Source organism: Rousettus aegyptiacus, unplaced genomic scaffold (genome assembly GCF_014176215.1).
Source record: "Rousettus aegyptiacus isolate mRouAeg1 unplaced genomic scaffold, mRouAeg1.p scaffold_m13_p_4, whole genome shotgun sequence".
Classification (NCBI taxonomy): Eukaryota; Metazoa; Chordata; class Mammalia; order Chiroptera; family Pteropodidae; genus Rousettus; species Rousettus aegyptiacus.
This window is the reverse complement of record NW_023416307.1, coordinates 107819832-107837169: the sequence shown is the minus strand read 5'-3', so window position 1 is coordinate 107837169 and position 17338 is coordinate 107819832. Positions and strand designations below refer to the sequence as shown.

Sequence of the window (17338 nt, the reverse complement as noted above, 5' to 3'; positions counted from 1 at the left end):
GGCAAGTCATTCAGCCACTCTTGGCCTCAGTTTTCTCTAATGTAAAATGGGGATAAGACTTGTCCTCACTGTAGTACATAAAGGTTGTGAAGACCAACTGATGACCACTTTGTAAACTCTGAGAGACCATATAAGTACAAGCGATTATTAGCATTATTATAGCAAACACAGACTATTTCGGTTTGTATGGTGCTAACAGGGGTGAAATACTTAAGAAATATTTTGGCCGAAGACCAATCAAACACTGATTTTAACTCAAAATATTGTAGGCATAGAAGAAAAACATTAAAACGAAAAGATGATAGAGATGAGAATTTCTAGCCTGGTATAGATGATGAGTTGGCTGTTTCACTCCTCCCCTTACCCACCCACGCGGGGAGCTCCAGGTGGAACTGGTACCTTCATCATTAGCACTGGTCACAATTCTAACAATGTGTTTGGTCCTTACTATGGCCCCTGGGGTTTAGAATGAGTGTACCCAGCAATTTCTTGAATTGGGATGCTGAGGACCCATTTCCCTTTAATCCTTGCCTTAGGATCCAAAGTCATGTCCTTAGGGCAGGGGTGGACCAATATGGGTCGTGGCCTGTTAGGAACCGGGAGATGCAGCAGTAAATAAACTACAGCGAGTAAACAAAACTTCATATGTATTTGCAGCTGCTCCCCAGCATGAGCGTCACCACCTCAGCTCCACCTCAGATCATCAGGCATTAGATTCTCATAGGAAGCACCAGTCCTTGCTGCCAAAAAAACTGGGAACCTTTGCCTTACTGGCATATACTGGAATTTCAAGGACCAGGACTGAGGACGGTTTGTTTCATCATTTGCACATAATCATCTATTTAGCTACTCTGGTGCTCAGCTCGATGGAGAACCTACCTAAACTCTGAGAGGGTGTGGTCTAAAGGGAATGGGAGCCTTCACTTAACAAGGGAAAATGTTTCTCCAAAGGTAGTCTCTGGACAGCCTTCATCAGTACTCTCGGCATGCTTGTAAAACCCAGATTTCTAGGCCTCATCCCAGATCTGCTGCATCTGAGTCTTCTGAATGGCACCTTGGGATCTGCATGCTGAAGAACACCCAGTGCAGGTGGGCTAGGTCTTAACTTAGTGAAGGCCATCTTATCTTGTCGGATCACTGAAATCCCTGGCCCAGAAACACCCTGCAAGTGCTTCGTTCCTTTCTTAGTTGGTGGGGCAGACTCCAGCTATATCTATAATAATTTTAGCCCTGATTCTTAAAAATGGGAATTGCTGCTTTGGTTCAACACTGCTGTGAGGATGTCCTTTGTCCTTGGTTAGTAGGAAGTCATTCATAACCTATCTTTTGATTCTCCAAGGTAGTAGCACTAAAAGGAAATTTCACTTATGGAGAATTTTAATAGTTCTGCATTACAGACAAACATGTAGACTCTGTGCGCATGTGAGCGTGTGTGTGTGTGTGTGTGTGTGTGTGTGTGTGTGTGTGTGTATGAGAGAGAGAGAGAGAATAGGGCAGGAGAGGAGATGATTTTGAGGAGATTGATGTTGGGTATGTTTTTCTCAGAATTTTCAAACACATTTGCTTTTATTAAATCTCATGGAATTCATAATCATATTGGAAATTATATGTTGCAAACTCTCTATAAAAAAACACTCCATGAGACCTAACATCTGAGTGAGAGAAACATTCAGTAAGTCACTGGGATAGATATGCTTCTTGTATGGTGGTTTTCACACCATTCTCCACAGAGCTCCCTCTGAGGCTGCCTGGAAACTCAGGGTAGACTTAGTGGAATCTGCTTCCTTCCCCAGCTCTCTCACCCCTTCCCAAAACTGTCTAGAAGGCTTCACCTGGTTTCACTTGCATTTTGAGTGGAAGGATTTGGTGTCTAAAAGAAAAAAAAACTGAAAATAATTTGTATATATGACTAAATTCAACACTGCATGCAGCTGTTGGGTGCTGATTGTCACTTCTGGACTGCCATCCTTCTCTTCAAGCAACCTGGGATATTTTTTCCTCTCTTGAATAGGGCCAGTACTTGTGCCCTTGACCTTATCTCATGCAATTATGTTGGTATTGGAGTTGTTTCAAAGGGGGTGTTTTTTCTTTGTCACTTTGATAAAGCACCTATAGATGTGATGACTTAAACAGAGAGGAAAAAATGGGAAGAATCTAAACATAATGCAGTATTTTCTAGGGAGGCCCCCAAAATTGCCTTTAGATATTGCTGTGGTGAACAGGACAAGAAAAGAAACAGAAGACATGAGTTATCATCTTTGCTCTTCCATTATATTTGTGATGGTGGGGCTCTCATGTCAATTCTGCAGGCCACCAAGAATGTAAGGCATCTGATTTAGGTTTAAACAGGTTTAATCTGGGAGATAGATGTAACTAACGCATCTCATTGGCTCTTTAAAGTTAATGAGCATCACATGTATGTGAAACATCTCACGAACTCCTCAGATTCTTGTGCCTTCCTAGGCAAGATGCTGAGCTTTAGATGGCATATCCCCTTTTACAATTTTCACAAGTGAGCAGAGCTTGTTTTTTAGCTACTGTGCAATTCTCTTGGTAGAAGCCTCAATGCGAAGGACCTAAAGCATCTGTGTTCTAGTTGTACGGCCTAACACCATCATTTTCTCCTTTTTCACCCAGTACATATTGTACAGACGTGGCTTCATTGATATTTTTGGCACATTTCCCCTTGTTTTTTTCCTGAAGAGATCTCCCTCCCACCCCAGCCCCGCTAAAATCTCTTCCAAAGTAAGAGGTCAGCTACTTCTCCTAAGTACTTCATCATTTCGAAGGTTCTCAGAGAAAAGTTGTGTGTGCAGCAAAGCGATAGCTGGCTGCCTCAGAGTAGGAGGGGGGAGACTGCACATCCTAGTGAGAGGGCCACTTGTCCCACTTCCTCTGGGAAGTTGTCATTCTCCAGGCCATGTGATCTTTCCTTTTTCAGAACCACTCAAGGCATTGCCTGGGCTCTTCTCTCTTGCCTTTCCTCTTTCTTCCATCAAACGTTTCCTGAATGCCCACACCACACACTGAGCAAGAGGATGCGTATGTGTGTGGTGGGGGAAAGAGGGAAGGACACCAAGATGAATCAGAAACAGAATTGGCCTTGAAACAGCATATAGTCTATTGGGGGAGGCCAGAGAGACTCAAAAGTAATTCTAAGAGAGGCTGCTATGCTGGGTGAGAGTACTGAAGGGGAGAACAATCCATACTTTAGCATTGCTTCTTTCGATATATCTTGTCTCTCCATTTATATTGTGCTCTCTTTAGAGTGGACATCAGCTGTTTTTTCCTGCCCAGCATCCATTTTTCCTTCTGATAATGGTATCCTGATTTTGTATTGGACACAGCCCAGTGTGACTGTTAATCAAAGCGCCATGGCCTGCCCCTGCTAAAAGGTGAGTGTGTGACCAACTCAATTCTCTCTCTCTCAAATTTGGCCCTCAAGTGGAGATGCAAAGATAGAAAATAGAGCCAATTTTGTCTTATTACCACATCAATGACACGGGCCATGGTTCCTGCCACCTGAATTTTTGGAACTTGTCTGGGTCTTGTTTGTAACAAGGACTAATCATTCAGGTTTTCAACAATCCGTGACCTACCTCAAGAGCCTTCCAATATATATATATTTTAAAAATCTTAATTAGCTTGAGTCTGTTTCTGCTGTTTGTATATAAAGAACTCTAATATATACTCTTATGGAAATAAAGACTGGACCTCGTAGTTTTTCTCTATGACTTATCAATGTGCCTCACACAAAGTAAGTGGTTAATAAATATCAGTCAATTGCTAGTCTGAAGAAATGATCTCAGGATAAAATATCTTCCATGGCTTAGCCATGGATTATTTGGGGGGTTTGGCATAATTCCAAAGTTTTCTTTTGGCTAATTTATTTTAAGGTTTTTTTGCACCCTGTAGCGATCACAAAAGCAAAGATAACGTCTTGTTTATAGCCAGAAAGAGGCATTTTGCCTTAGTGGTAGAGACGTGAATAGATCTATAAAAAGTCTGGTGTTAGAAGCTCAGAGTTGGTAAAACTTTCAAGGCCATTTAGATCTAAGAGGCAGTTGCCTCATAGTGAGGTTTCAGAATTGATAGTGATTTAAATACTAGTCAGCGCTTAGAGTCAATAACACTCTGTTAGTCACTAAATTACAAGTTGACTCACTATATGACGTCTTTCAGAGTACAGCATAAATTAACTTTTTGCAAATTGAATTATAGTTTACATGCTCTAGTGGAATCTGAAAATTAAATGAGGCAAGGGCAAATTCCTCTGTAAACTGAAAAATCCTGATGCAAAAAGCAAACAACCCAAAAAAGCAAAAAAAGAAAGAAAGAAAGAAAGAAAGAAAGAAAGAAAGAAAGAAAGAAAGAAAGAAAGAAAGAAAGAGAGAGAGAAAGAAAAAGAAAGAAAAAAGGAAGAATTTTCAAGGGCATGTATCACTATTTCTGGAAATTTTTTTTTCTTAAAGAAACACTTGAGAGAGCAAAGATACTATTTATATATTACTAATGTATTATTAATACCAATATCAGCAGCAATAGCTGTATTTTATACACAGATGTCCTGTACTTCATGGTTAATAATAGTTTCAATTGAGGAGGCCCAGAATTCTGTCAGAAAGAAAAATTCTAGTTGCTAAGAATAAATCTTAAAGATTCTCATCCCAGGGGAAAATTTTTAGGTAGTAGAGCCATAACTATATATACAAACATGGGAAAGTGTTAACAATTTTTTTTTTTTAGATCAAGTTGTAGAACGACATAAAGAGTTTGATTATATTTGGTTTAAAAAAAAATCTATCTAAGAAGATGTGTTCCAGGAGGTTAAATATAATTATAGAAGGTCAGTTAAGACTTTGGAAGCCCTGAGCATCAAGAAGAGTGGAATACTTCTCTACAAGTGATTTAAAATCAAACATATTAAACAATAAAATAGTTGTAAAAACTCCAAGTAAATTCTAAATTTTCTCATAACGAGTATTTTAGTGCCTTTAGAAATAGCAGATTCTTCTAAAACAATGTTAATGTCCCTCTGTCCTAAACAAGCACATGCTTGCTCCCTTCTTGAGGTCCTCCATCACTGACAAGGGTGGGGGAAGTTCACTTCTACTTACCTTACATAATCCTATATTTTCAGGATTTAAAAAATAATAAGCATGCATCATTTTCAAAAAATGTAAAGTGATATTAAAATAGAAAAAAGCACAAAGAAGTACTCCATATACTGAAGATGTTCTGTATCCCTCTGAATGATGGTTGCAGGGATCTATGACATGATAAAACTTCCTTGAGCTGAATGCTTGAGCTTTGTGTACTTCAGGTAAGTTTACCTCAATTAAAAAATATTAATTAATCATCAAATCCTTAAAACTGATGGCTCTTAAGACTGATATGAGAATCAAAGAGTTACCTGGACCAACACAAAAAACCTTTTCTTCCATCTCTTCCAGACATTCTTACCAATGGCCCATAAATACCTAAGGGAAAGGAGAAAGACAGAGTTGCATTAATGCTTGAGTGAGTGCACTGTTTAATACACTTTACTGAAAAGCTTGGCACTCATAAACCAGGAAATGCACATGGCTTGGAAACAACAGATTTTGGAGCTGTGTTGCTCAGACTAAGAAACATCTGGCAAGGTTCACTTCCACGTATAGATGAGGTTGTGGCCATTATCAGACTTGACTTGGATTCTTTGACTGATTCCAGAAAGCACCTTGGAAAATGTTACATTGTAACTTCATTTGTATAAGTGCCAAATGTCTTTTAGGTAGGGAACCCCCTGAAAGGTGTTGTACAAGAGAGAAAAAAGAGTGCTAAATCTCACAACTACTAACTCTTTTATCTCTTTGTCAAGTTTCATTCAGGAAAATCTACCCTCACTTTCTTTTCCTGTGATCTGTCAAATGCAGGAATATTACAGGGGAGAAATTTCAAGTCCACATAGAAAGTCCTCCCTATACCCTTCCCCCTTTCCTCAAGTGCTCTTCTGTTGATGTAAATTAATCTTTATACAGAAAATAAAATAAAAAAGAGGATTAAGAATTACAGAGGCACAGGTCAAGGGTGTTTGGAGATTTTAAGATCTATGTTACTAATTCATTCATGAATTATCCCATTGGCCTTGTGGATTGTTACATACTAAACTGACATTGATCAAGGAAGTGAGGCTGGTGGTTTTCAGGCACTACTGGACCAAGTAAGAAGAGATCTGGTCATACTCAAATACATTCAAATAATCAAGTTCCTAGAATGGCTTTACCCACTATCAAAACCAACCAGACAACTTCTAAATCCTAACCTCACCAAGAATCAGACAGTTTCATTTTGGAACATAAAGAAGAATACACTCACTTAAAATATACTGTTTGACAAATGTTATTGGTTCTTGGGATGGCTAGTGGCCAAAATCTACTCAGATATTTAAGCCAGAAACCGGGGAGTCATCCTGGGTCTTTCTGTTTCCTCATCTTCATTCGTCAGTTATTAAGCACAGTTGATTTTTTATCTCCTGCAAAATTCTTCACTCTGCTCAGTCATTTCACATCAGACCTCCACTATTTCAGTCTCAGCGCATGTTTTTGCTTCTGTGGAAAACTACAGGGGAAGCTCTTAATGGTTTTCAAGGACACCAGAATGATTTTCATCTTCCTGGTCGTGAGATAGATTTTATCGACTGTGAATGCTATCATGGCTTTCCCTGCTAAAATCCCTTCAGTGACTCTCTCCTGTTTACATGAACAGACCCCCAAACCTTGGCTACTCACATTCCATTTTCATGGTTTATCCCATACTTGTCCACCTATTCTATGATTTACTTGATGTTTTTCTTTAAATTGACTTATGTTACATGAATAGATTTATTTTGTAAGACAATTTTATATTGTAGTCGCAATACACTGATTATATATTATGTAACACACATTAAAATATGTAAGTAACTACTTAACTAATATGTGCTTGTCTGTATATCAGTAAATGATCTTGTGTACCACTACTGGTATGTATACACTCGGGGAGATGTTAGCTTATAGAGACAAAATCCAGCATCTTGCCCTGGCCTCGAACTCTCTTCATTTTCTGGCCCTGCTTAACTTAGACTCAGCTTCTGCACATTATATTATCTGCAATTACTGACCACACCATAAAGTTTTATATCTCCATAACTTTATACATGTTATGCTGCCTGGAGTATCTTCTCCCTGCTTCTGACGTCAGAACTCAAATTTTTCCTAAGTTTAAATCTTTACCTTGATGTCATCACCTCCTGAGCCCCACAGATAAATTCTGCTGGTAGCAATAATTTATTTGCTTTTATATGTATCATATCAACTAGACTGTGAGCTTCCCAAGGGAAGAAACCTTCCTTCTAAATTCCTAGCATGGGACCTTCTTTTTAACTTACTAGCCTAGTTTCTTATACAGTTGACCCTGGAAAAACATGAGTTTGAACTGTGCAGGTCCACTTACATGAAGATTTGAAAAAATAAATACAGTCATATCTTCATATCCATGGGTTTCAAACCTGCAGATTCTGCCTCCACATATTCAACCAGCAGTGGACCAAAATAGTATTTTCACCTTCCCAACAGCAGTTTTTCAACCTTGGATTCCTGTGAATGTCAACCCTGACTGAATCTGCAGATGTGAAAGGCTGACTGCAGAGTTAAAAGTCATATGTAAATTTTTGACTGCACAGGGATCAGTGCCCCTAACTAGGGCATTGTTGAAGGGTCAACTGTCTATGGTAGGTGGTCAATAAATATTTGCTATATTTTAATTGGATTTGAATGCCATGTTCTTGAAAAACCAGAGTGATCTTTATAAAGATTTCTAACGAGATTTTAAAACGTTGCATAAAGATATTCAATGCATTGCCAAGTTTTTCTTCCAAAAGATATCCCATCTATTTTTATCTCCTCTGCTATTACCCAGTCAAACCACCATCATGGCTGCCTGGCCCATGGCAACAGGCTCCTAACTCGTCTCCCTGCTTTTACTCTTGACCCTACATGCCATTCATTACCCAGCAGGCAGAGTGATCTTTCAAATGGGTATATCAGATCATTAATATGCTCATTTTAAATAAGGATGGAAAACTAGGGAAGGGTTTAGGCAAAGGAATGACACAATTATATTTCAATTTAAAATTATCTCAGTGGCTGCTGGGTGGTGAATGTGTTATTGATAGAAAGGGCAAGAGAGAAGGCAGGGTAACAGTTAGGAGGTGGTTACAATGGTACAGACAAGAGAGAGAGGATGGTGGCTGGACCATGGTTGAGGACATGGAAGTGGTTGGCTGGCTGATAAGCTCATCAGTTCTAAAGCCAACATGATCACCTCTATTGTTACATGGATCACCTAGCTGTCCCGGACAGTGTCCTCAGCTTTCTTGAAATAGTATATTAACATATTCATGGCAGAAATGGACATCCAGGGAAGGTTTGGCCAAGGACAAGAAGAGAGGGTTATTGGCCTGTACTGTTTAAGAGATAGCCTTCTAGTTCTAGCTCTGCTGGTTAGTCTGAGGTGTTGGGCAGGGTGCTTAACCTCTTGGTGCTCTGGAAAACAGGGCCAGAGTTGTTGTAGGGATTAAATGAGATGATGCTTGGAAAGTATAAGCATGAGGCATGGTGGGAAGTAGATACACAATAAATGTCAGCCTTATTATAAAATATCTCTGTTTACAGAGGAAAGCATATCATTACTTGTAGTAAATAACAGCTAAACATGAGAAAATAAATCTCCTTAGACATATGGACATAGATGAAATAAACGATCAAATAAAGAAGTGTGTGAAAAATTTTGCATTTTAATAATGGCTGGTAAGTTTGTAACAGTCCCGTACTTTTCTGGAATTATATCTGGCAGCTGCTACCCATTTTCTCTTTCCCCTTAACTTTAATCCACTTAAAGAGATTTGTAGCTACAACATCTAAGGTGTTTATAGTTTTAATTGATGAGAATAGAAGTAGGGAAAGGAGTTCACTGGTACCCACAGAATGTAATTCATACTGTATCATTAACTTTCCCTTCATAATGAAAATACTAGCTATCGCCCAGTGAAGTTTACAAGTCTTCTGCACTATGCCAAGCACTTCCCATGAATTTATTATATGCACCTGGAGGGCTTAAGAGCTTGAATCTGGAGCCATGTTGCCTAGGTTTATGTGTGACCCTGGGCAAGTTACTAGGCTTATCTCTACCTCAGTTTTCTCATCTGTTCAATCGGGGTAATACTAATGGCATCTACTTCAAGGGTTCTTACAAGGAGTAAAGTAGTTAATAAAATAAAAATGCTTAGAACTTTATCTGGCACAAAGTACACACTATTAGGTATGCCATTATACTCTTATTTCTACTTTTCATGAGGAAAAGTTCAGAAAGTTCAGAAAGTTCAGAAAGTTCAAGTAACTTCCCTAGGATTCCATAGCTGATGAATGCCACAGACAGAATTTAAACCCAGAACTTCCTAATTCTAGAGCTTTCTTCACTGTGCTTTTCTTTCTCCCAGTCTAGATAACAAACTTTGGTTTCTTTATTAAAACAAAGAACATGAATTGCTATTTCAACTGAACAGAGAGGATTTCTGGTGAAAGGCTTCTTAATGGGAAAAGTGAGTGGGATCAGAGAAAAAGTAACAATACTCTTTTGAAAAGTATCAGTTGGTTTGCATGAAGGAGGGGCTTTTCCTTTGAGGTTTTCTTTAGAATTAATTGCTAATTTGGCACATACCAGAAGATGTCAAATCCGAGAAAAACTGAGGGCTACAATGTACTGTTTCTGTCTAGTCAGCTCCGACTCTATCTTCTATTTGGTTGAAACATGCTCATTAAACAGAATGAAGAGTATCTGGAGCAGACGGAAACTCTCTCATTGCCATCATAGGTGGCTTTCCATCTCTAGTTCATCATGCTACAGACAGATCTGTCTGTGTGGGCATTAGTGGCCCTCGAATCTCTCTTAGGCCATCTGGAAATGTGGAATCTGGATTTATAAAGACATAAATGAGTGTTCTAGTATAGTGAGTAGAAGTTTAGCCTAGTGGTTATATATCGACTCAGGGTGTAAATACCTACGTGAGAATTCTGACTCTGTCATTAACTGTTCTTTGGCTTGGTTGTCCTGTGCCTCAGTTTCCTCAGCTGTAAAATGGAGATAGAATAGGATCTACTCCATTCAATTGTAAGGTTTGATGGAAATGATGCATGTCAAGTGTTTAGCGCAGTAACTGGTATAGACTAAGTTCTTGATGCTGTTAGGCATCATTGTTTTCTGTTGATATTCTTACTACTACTACTATTAGGAGTAGTACTACTAGTAGAAATAATAGTCCTAGTATAAAGAGCATGTAACTACCAATTTTGCAAAAGATTCATCTTCGAATTCTTTATTTTAATTTATGTTCAGCTTTTGGGCACACATCGATTGGGAAATCAAGTGAGGTACACGTGTTTGGGTTTAGATCTCCAGGTCATATTTTGCATTATGATTCTAACGTATCCTTCCTTGTAGCATTTTCATGAAACGCATGCCAGTGGGTCACTGACATCCCTGTCATTCACTAGGGGCATTTTAGTTATACAAGTGTCCAGAGTGAATTCAAAGGACCAAAAAGAGACGAGGACGATACTTAGAGTTCAGCTTAAGTCCCAGGAATCCCAATCAAATTCATGGAAGACTCCCTTGCCTCAGTATCCCTCTGCCATCAACTACTTATCAGGGCAGCATCCAGGATGTCATTTGTACATACAAAGGGGCAGTTGCCCTTCACGTGGTGTTTGTGAATGGAAATGAAGTAGTATCTCAGCTCTGTTTTTTAAGTACCTTCTGTGCTTAGCACTAAGCCGTGAATGTGATGGGTGCTCGATAGCTTATTCATGAGGAAATTTTTTATTATGTATCTTCTCCTAGGATGACTGGGGATGAGAATCTAGTGCAGGGAGAAGAGTATGTGCCCCCTTCAGGACATTTGCCAGAATCGCCTGCCCCCGAACACCTTACAAAGGAGTCAAGATGTCTGAGAGGCACATAGATACCAGAAATGCTGAGATTTCATATTGGAGACTGTGGAACAGAAATGACTGAAGAACCTAGAAATGAGGAGTTGGTGCCACTCTGGCTGAGGTGGAGAGGGAGGCGTTTGTGCTCCCTGTGTCCCTGCACCACCATAGTGTCTAGCCCACTACAAGCAATAATCAGGCAGACGTTCTTCATGAGTATTTCTTCTAAGAAGAGCAGTCATAGTGAGACAAAACCCATGGTTCCTACCCGGAGGCTTTTCTTACCTCTCTGGGGAATGAAAGAGAGCAAGGAGGGCACTAAGACTCCAGGTGCCTCAATCTTCTTGCATTAGCCCAGCAGGAAGTGTGGGCAGAGGGAAGTGTAAAGCATGGATGAAACGAAACAACAATGATGACAAACATCACTGACTCATCTGTATTTATAGCTTTTACCATGTATCAGATCCTATAGGGGAAAACACCATCATTCTCTTCATTTTATGCTAAGCAAAACTGAGGTCTAGAGAAGTTAAGCAACTTGCCTTCGGTTAGTAAGAGGTAGTGTCAAGGATTATTATTATATATAAATGCCAATTAGGCCAATGCATTGACCTAATGCATTGGCCTAATTGGCATTTATATATAATAATAAAATAAAATAAAAAAGACAAGATAAAATTATTAAAGTATTAAATTAATTCGAAAGAAGGAAATAAAAAAAGAAAAAGGAAACAAAGATCAGATGGAACAAAAGAAGACAAATAGCAATTTAATTTAAACCTAACCATATCAATAATCACATTAAATATAAATAAGCAAAATAAATACTCCAATTAAAAGGCAGAGGTTTTCAGGTTGCATTTAAAAAGCCGGACTCAACTCTATGCTGCCTATGGGAATTGTACTTTAACTCTAAAGCCATAAATAGGTAAAAAACTAAATAATGGAAAAGGATTTAAGATGCTAACATTAGTGTTTTAAAAGTCTGGAGTGGCTATATTTACTACTGTAATGCAAAGTAAATTTTAGCGCCAAGTAAAGATCATTTCATAATGATAAAGGGGTCAATTAATCAATAAGACATAATAATCTTAATTGTGTATGCATCTAATAATAACAAGCATAACTTCAAAACATATGAAGCAAAATGAACAGAACTATAGAGAGGAATAAACAAGTTCACAGTTATAATCGAAGATTTCAATATTGCTCTATCAATAATTGATAGAAAATCAAGGATTGAGAAGATTTCATCAACCAACTAAATCTAATAGACATTTATAGAAAATAAACCAATAAGGAAGGTAAAAGAGATTCCTAAGAATATTTGGTTAGTCCAGTCTAAGTAGCCTTATTTGGGAGTCGTCACTAATACGAATGGTGTCTTGGCGACGTAGGGAGAGGAGAGAGGAGTGTGATGGTTTTGAAGAACAAGAAGTTTAAAGTAGCGGCACAGCTAAGAAAATGGAAGAGGAACGGGAATTTTAAGAAGAGCGATTGACACTTATTAACTGTATCCCCTTTGCATTTTCTTAAAACATAAAAGGAAAATCAGAATTGCTATTATTTATTTCTGGTTGGACTGTGGTTCATTGAGTTTAAGTTTCAGGTGCACTGTGTTGAACTGAAACAATTCTAGACTTGGCTCTGAGGCCTACTCTGACTTGGGCAAGTCTTTTGACCACTCTGAACCTCAGTTTTTTTTTTTATTTTTAAAGTGGGGATTCATTTACTCACTTATTCATTTATTCAACAAATAATTTAGTAGGCTCTTACTATGGGCCAGGCCTTATAGTAGCTACCTTGAACAAAGGAGACAAATGTCCTTGCTGACAAAAAACTGATAGACTAGTGGAGAAGACAGAGAACAAACTAATAAACAAAGAATTATATGATACGTGAGATAATGATAAGTGTTCTGGTAAAAATTAAGCACAGTAAGAAAGAGAAGAAGGACATAGGTGGGCCAGGAAAGGCATTCTGAGAAGGTTCAGAGCCATGCAGAAATCAAGGTGAGCCATATGGACATCTAGGTGGGAGGAAGGAGCATTTAAGGCAGAAGAAACAGTGGAGACAAGGGGCTTGTGGTGGGGGTGCAGTTGGAGTCTTTAGAAAGAGTAAGAAAGCAATGTGTCTGAAGCAGTGATCAGGGTCAGATAGGTAGAGAAGTCCTCATCTGATAGGGCCTCGTAGCCCTAGGAGCAACATTGGCTTTTACTCTGAATGAGATGGAGAATCATTCGAGGGGTAGGATCTGACTTGTGTTTTACAAAAGCGGCTGCAGGGTGGGAAATAGACTACAGAAAGTCAAGGACAGCAGGGGGATTGCTTAGGAGGCAAGCACAACAAGTGAGGGGGGGAAATAATGGAGGCTTGGATTTGAATGGTGATATGGAAGTGATGAGAGGTTGAACTCTGGATTTACTTTGAAGGTGCTGTGAAGAGAATTTGATGATGGATGAGACGAGGGGTGAGAGAGATAGAGAAATGTCAAAGATGACTCTAAGAATCTAAGTCTGAACAGCTTGGTGAGGGGGGAGGCAATTTATTAAGATGGAAAGATAATGATACCTAATCCTTGTGAGGCTGTTTCAGGAATGAAATGAGATAATGTATGTGAATGCACTTCCTGAACTTAAAACACCATTTTGATGTAAAAGATGAAAATTAGAAAGCCACAGAGGAGTTGCTAATTCTCAAATATGGCAAATACTAATATTTTAAGGCCAAAAATCAGTACTGATTTTCTTACTAATGTTTTCTATTTAACAAAAAAAAGTTATTCTGAATGTTTCAGTGGCTCATTCAAGGAACCATAGTCCACCAACAAGAAGTAATTCTGAGTTTCCTTTTATGTTTTAATAAACATTAAAGTGGATACAATTTCTAACCTCAGCCATGTTTCTTAAAATAAATTTTTCTCTCCAATTCTCTAAGCCGCAACAGCTCTGATATTTCTATCCCCTTTCCCCACACAATGGAGCTCAATAAAGCTATTTTAAGTTTAAATTTTAAAAAATGCAGTTCATAAACGTTTCTATTTTTCCTGAATCATTCCTTATACAACTAAGGTTGTTCACCCCTGATTTAGGCCACACTGGGGCTGACAGTGTTATATTAAGGCATCCATTGTTCACTTTCCAGAGCTATTCTAGGACCTCTTGGTATATTTCCTGGCAGGGTTAATTTTTAAATGGCAGCCTAGTGATATGAAATTGCTATGGAACCTGTTAGACTTGAGTTACATATTTCTTCTATTGTCTGTAGGGTCAAGGTTGTCTGAAATATGTTGATAATTTTACAAATAAATTAATAGAAAAATTATTGAATCCAGACCAGTTAGTTCAATTTCCAACAGAGCAAATGAAGAGACTGCAGGAATTTGTGCAATGGGGGAAATAATGCCTGTCAAGTGTTTGCTGTCAGGATTAAATGAGAGAGTGCAAAACTCCTCGGATAGTACTTCCCTGGGCCATAGAATGTAGGCTAAGCTACTGATCCTCTTAAGGAAATTTTTTTAAAAGCAGTTTTGAGGACAAATACATTCATTCATATTTTTGTTTTCTCTCTTTGGTCTGCCCTACCCTCTTTACTTCTCTCTTTTGCTGTCCTATTCACTCATGCTCTAGTTCCTTTAGCAAATATTTACTGATTGTTTATGAGTCAGTGTTTTGCTACAGATGCAGAATCTTTTCCTCTGTGCTATAGAAAACTAACAGAATTTTCCAACCCTTTGTCTTGAAACCATGATGTTTGTGTCCTGGATCCCTCACTGGCTTCCGTTTAAATCTGTCCAAATCAGTGGCTAGGCCCTGGTACTGGGTTTCTGATTTCTCCAAACTTCTAATACATAACCAATCTCAGTTTTCATGTTGGTTTTACCACTTTAAGTTTTCTCATTAACACATACCCCAAAGAAAATTACTGAGACATTTTTACTGATCAGAGGGGTTAAGCAGAATGATAGTCGGTTTGCAAATAGTACCTATAGAATCCTTGAAAAACCAATCCATTCCCTTCTGTTGGTTAAACAAATAAAACTATATTTTACTTATTCTTTTTATCCTAAATGAAACTAATTAATTGGTCATTTCTCTCAAATCTTAAGAAACTGAAGTTAGTCATACATTTTCTATTTTTTGGCCATTTTTTAAATGCTACACGGCATACTAAAACTGACTCAATTTGAACTGCTTGAAGGCTGCAGATGGCAAATCCTCATACCTCCTGCATGCAGTTGTTAATGAAGTTGCGAATGACTGATTTATACTGTCTGAAAGATCTGGATACCTTTGAGAAAGTACATGAAGCCAATAAAACCAAAATAACCTAGCATGTTCTAGGAAGGTTTTAAATTGTACTGAAAATCTATTAGAAAAGGAAAAGAAAATGATTCTATCTTTACAATTAGCAAAATGCAAATACAGTAATCATAAGAATTGAGGAGGCAATAGTATAGTTAGCCCTCTGTATCTGTGGACTCTGAATCTTTGGATTCAACCAACTGAAGATCAAAAATATTTGAAAAAATCCTTACGCTATTGCTGATGTGTACTAAGTAGGCCTATGATGGCTGTGGCTGTACTGAACATGTACAGACTTTTTCTTGACATTATTTCCTAAGCAATACAGTATAACACCTACTTCCATAGTCTTTACATTGTATTAGGAGTTATAAATAACCTGGAGATGGTTTAAAGTATATGGAAGATGTGCCTAGGCTATCTGCAAATACTACGCATAAAGAACTTTTATATAAAGAACTTGAGCATCCATGGATTTTGGTATCTGTAGAGGTCCTGGAACCAGTCCTCTATGGATACTAAGGGACAGTCGTAAATATCAAAGTCGAATATTTTAATAACCTCTCACAAATCTTTTATATTTCCTTCCACATGTTATCTGAATATCAGTTCTTCTTTTTTAAAAAAATTAAAGAAATGAATGGAGGTGTGTTCAAAATTGCCAGTCAGAGAAGATACACTTACCCAGAATGCTTCATGTTTTGAGGCTTATCCATTCGGACAGCAAGTTTGATTTTGAGGTCTTGATCTGGGCAGTTTTTAGAGACTGTCATTTTGTGCCATTCTGACTGTTTGGGGCTGTTTGGGGTGGGATGGAGAATAACCTGTTGGGAAAAAGAATAACCATCTTAGCCAGAAACACTATAATGAGCATGTTTTTATCGATGAGCAACTTTGCTGCTGAGAGCTGAATGCCTTGTCCAGGTCCCACAGCCAGAGAGAAGGCAGTTACATGAAGTACAGTTCTGACCATTGGACTCAAATCCAAAGTACTATCTACCAGTCGTGATCGCCTCCTGCCTAGTGGCTTGGTCTGAGGACAGAAGTGATGTTGTCTTGCTCTCTTCCTCTCTCTCCCTAGCTAACTCTGTAAAAGTGAGGATTGCGATTTCTGTGATCCTGCTTTTGTACATTCTCAAAGTTCAGAAATACTAAAGCAACCCAGAACAGAGGATATTGTCCACCCATAATTCTCTTCATATAAGGACACAGATGTATGAAAGGAAGAAACATCCTTATATATTAGAGAGCACTTCTAGTCCACTTTTCCCATTCCTTAAGATTCCTTCCACTATTTCAAGAGGAGGAATCCCTCAGAGGCTGCAGGGAAAGATGGAAGGGACCTTATTTGATGAATAAGAAATGTAATATTTAGAGAAGGGAAGGGACTTGCTGACAGTCACATATTGCAACCTGATTTCATCTGCACTTTTCATCTTATCATACAACGCCCCAGCTCTGTCTCGACACAGAAGGAAGCACACACAGCTTGAAGAAGGATTTGCTCTCAGAGAATGCCTTTCACCAGTATGTTTCAGAGATGGGGCCCTGATTTGGGACTTTTGCCTCAGTTCTTATTACCTCTGACGCTGTGAACAAAACAAGGAGGGAACAACTCAGTAAATCCATTTCTGCATTTGAGATGAAAGAATTCTCAGGAGCCACATGGGATCTGGGGAATGTGCACTTAGGGAGGAGTGAAGTATTTGGAAAAATCCCCTAAACTAAGGGAACATGAACTAAATATAGGCACAACAAAAGCTGGGCTTGCTAAGATTTGCTTCTGTGATGGCAGCATGCCCTGGTTTGTTGCATGTTGCTCTGGCTCTGTTTTCAAAGCATCTATTTTCTCCAGGTGCAGGGAAGGCTGGCTTCTTTCACCTCTGGAGGGGACAGGAAGGGCTCAGAGTTTCAGGGGTGGACACTTTAGCCTTCCAGATGCTGTGTCGGCTGCCCTGCCATCACACAAGCTTGGCCCACGCTTGGAGACTGGGAACATATTGCTTTCTGGGTGATTGTGGATTAAGA

General features: G+C 38.7%; 1 protein-coding gene across 15 annotated transcripts in view; it reads right to left on the bottom strand.

Moving 5' to 3' along the window:
- CADPS (calcium dependent secretion activator) overlaps positions 1-17338 on the bottom strand; it is a 442570-nt gene that overhangs the window by 156919 nt on the left and 268313 nt on the right. For all 15 annotated transcript variants that reach the window (XM_036218629.1, XM_036218630.1, XM_016150172.2 and 12 more), the window contains exons 8-9: positions 15995-16134; positions 5414-5480 (exon numbers count right to left, since the gene is read on the bottom strand). In XM_036218629.1, the coding sequence (XP_036074522.1) occupies positions 5414-5480; positions 15995-16134 (207 nt within the window). The remainder of the gene's footprint in view (positions 1-5413; positions 5481-15994; positions 16135-17338) is intronic.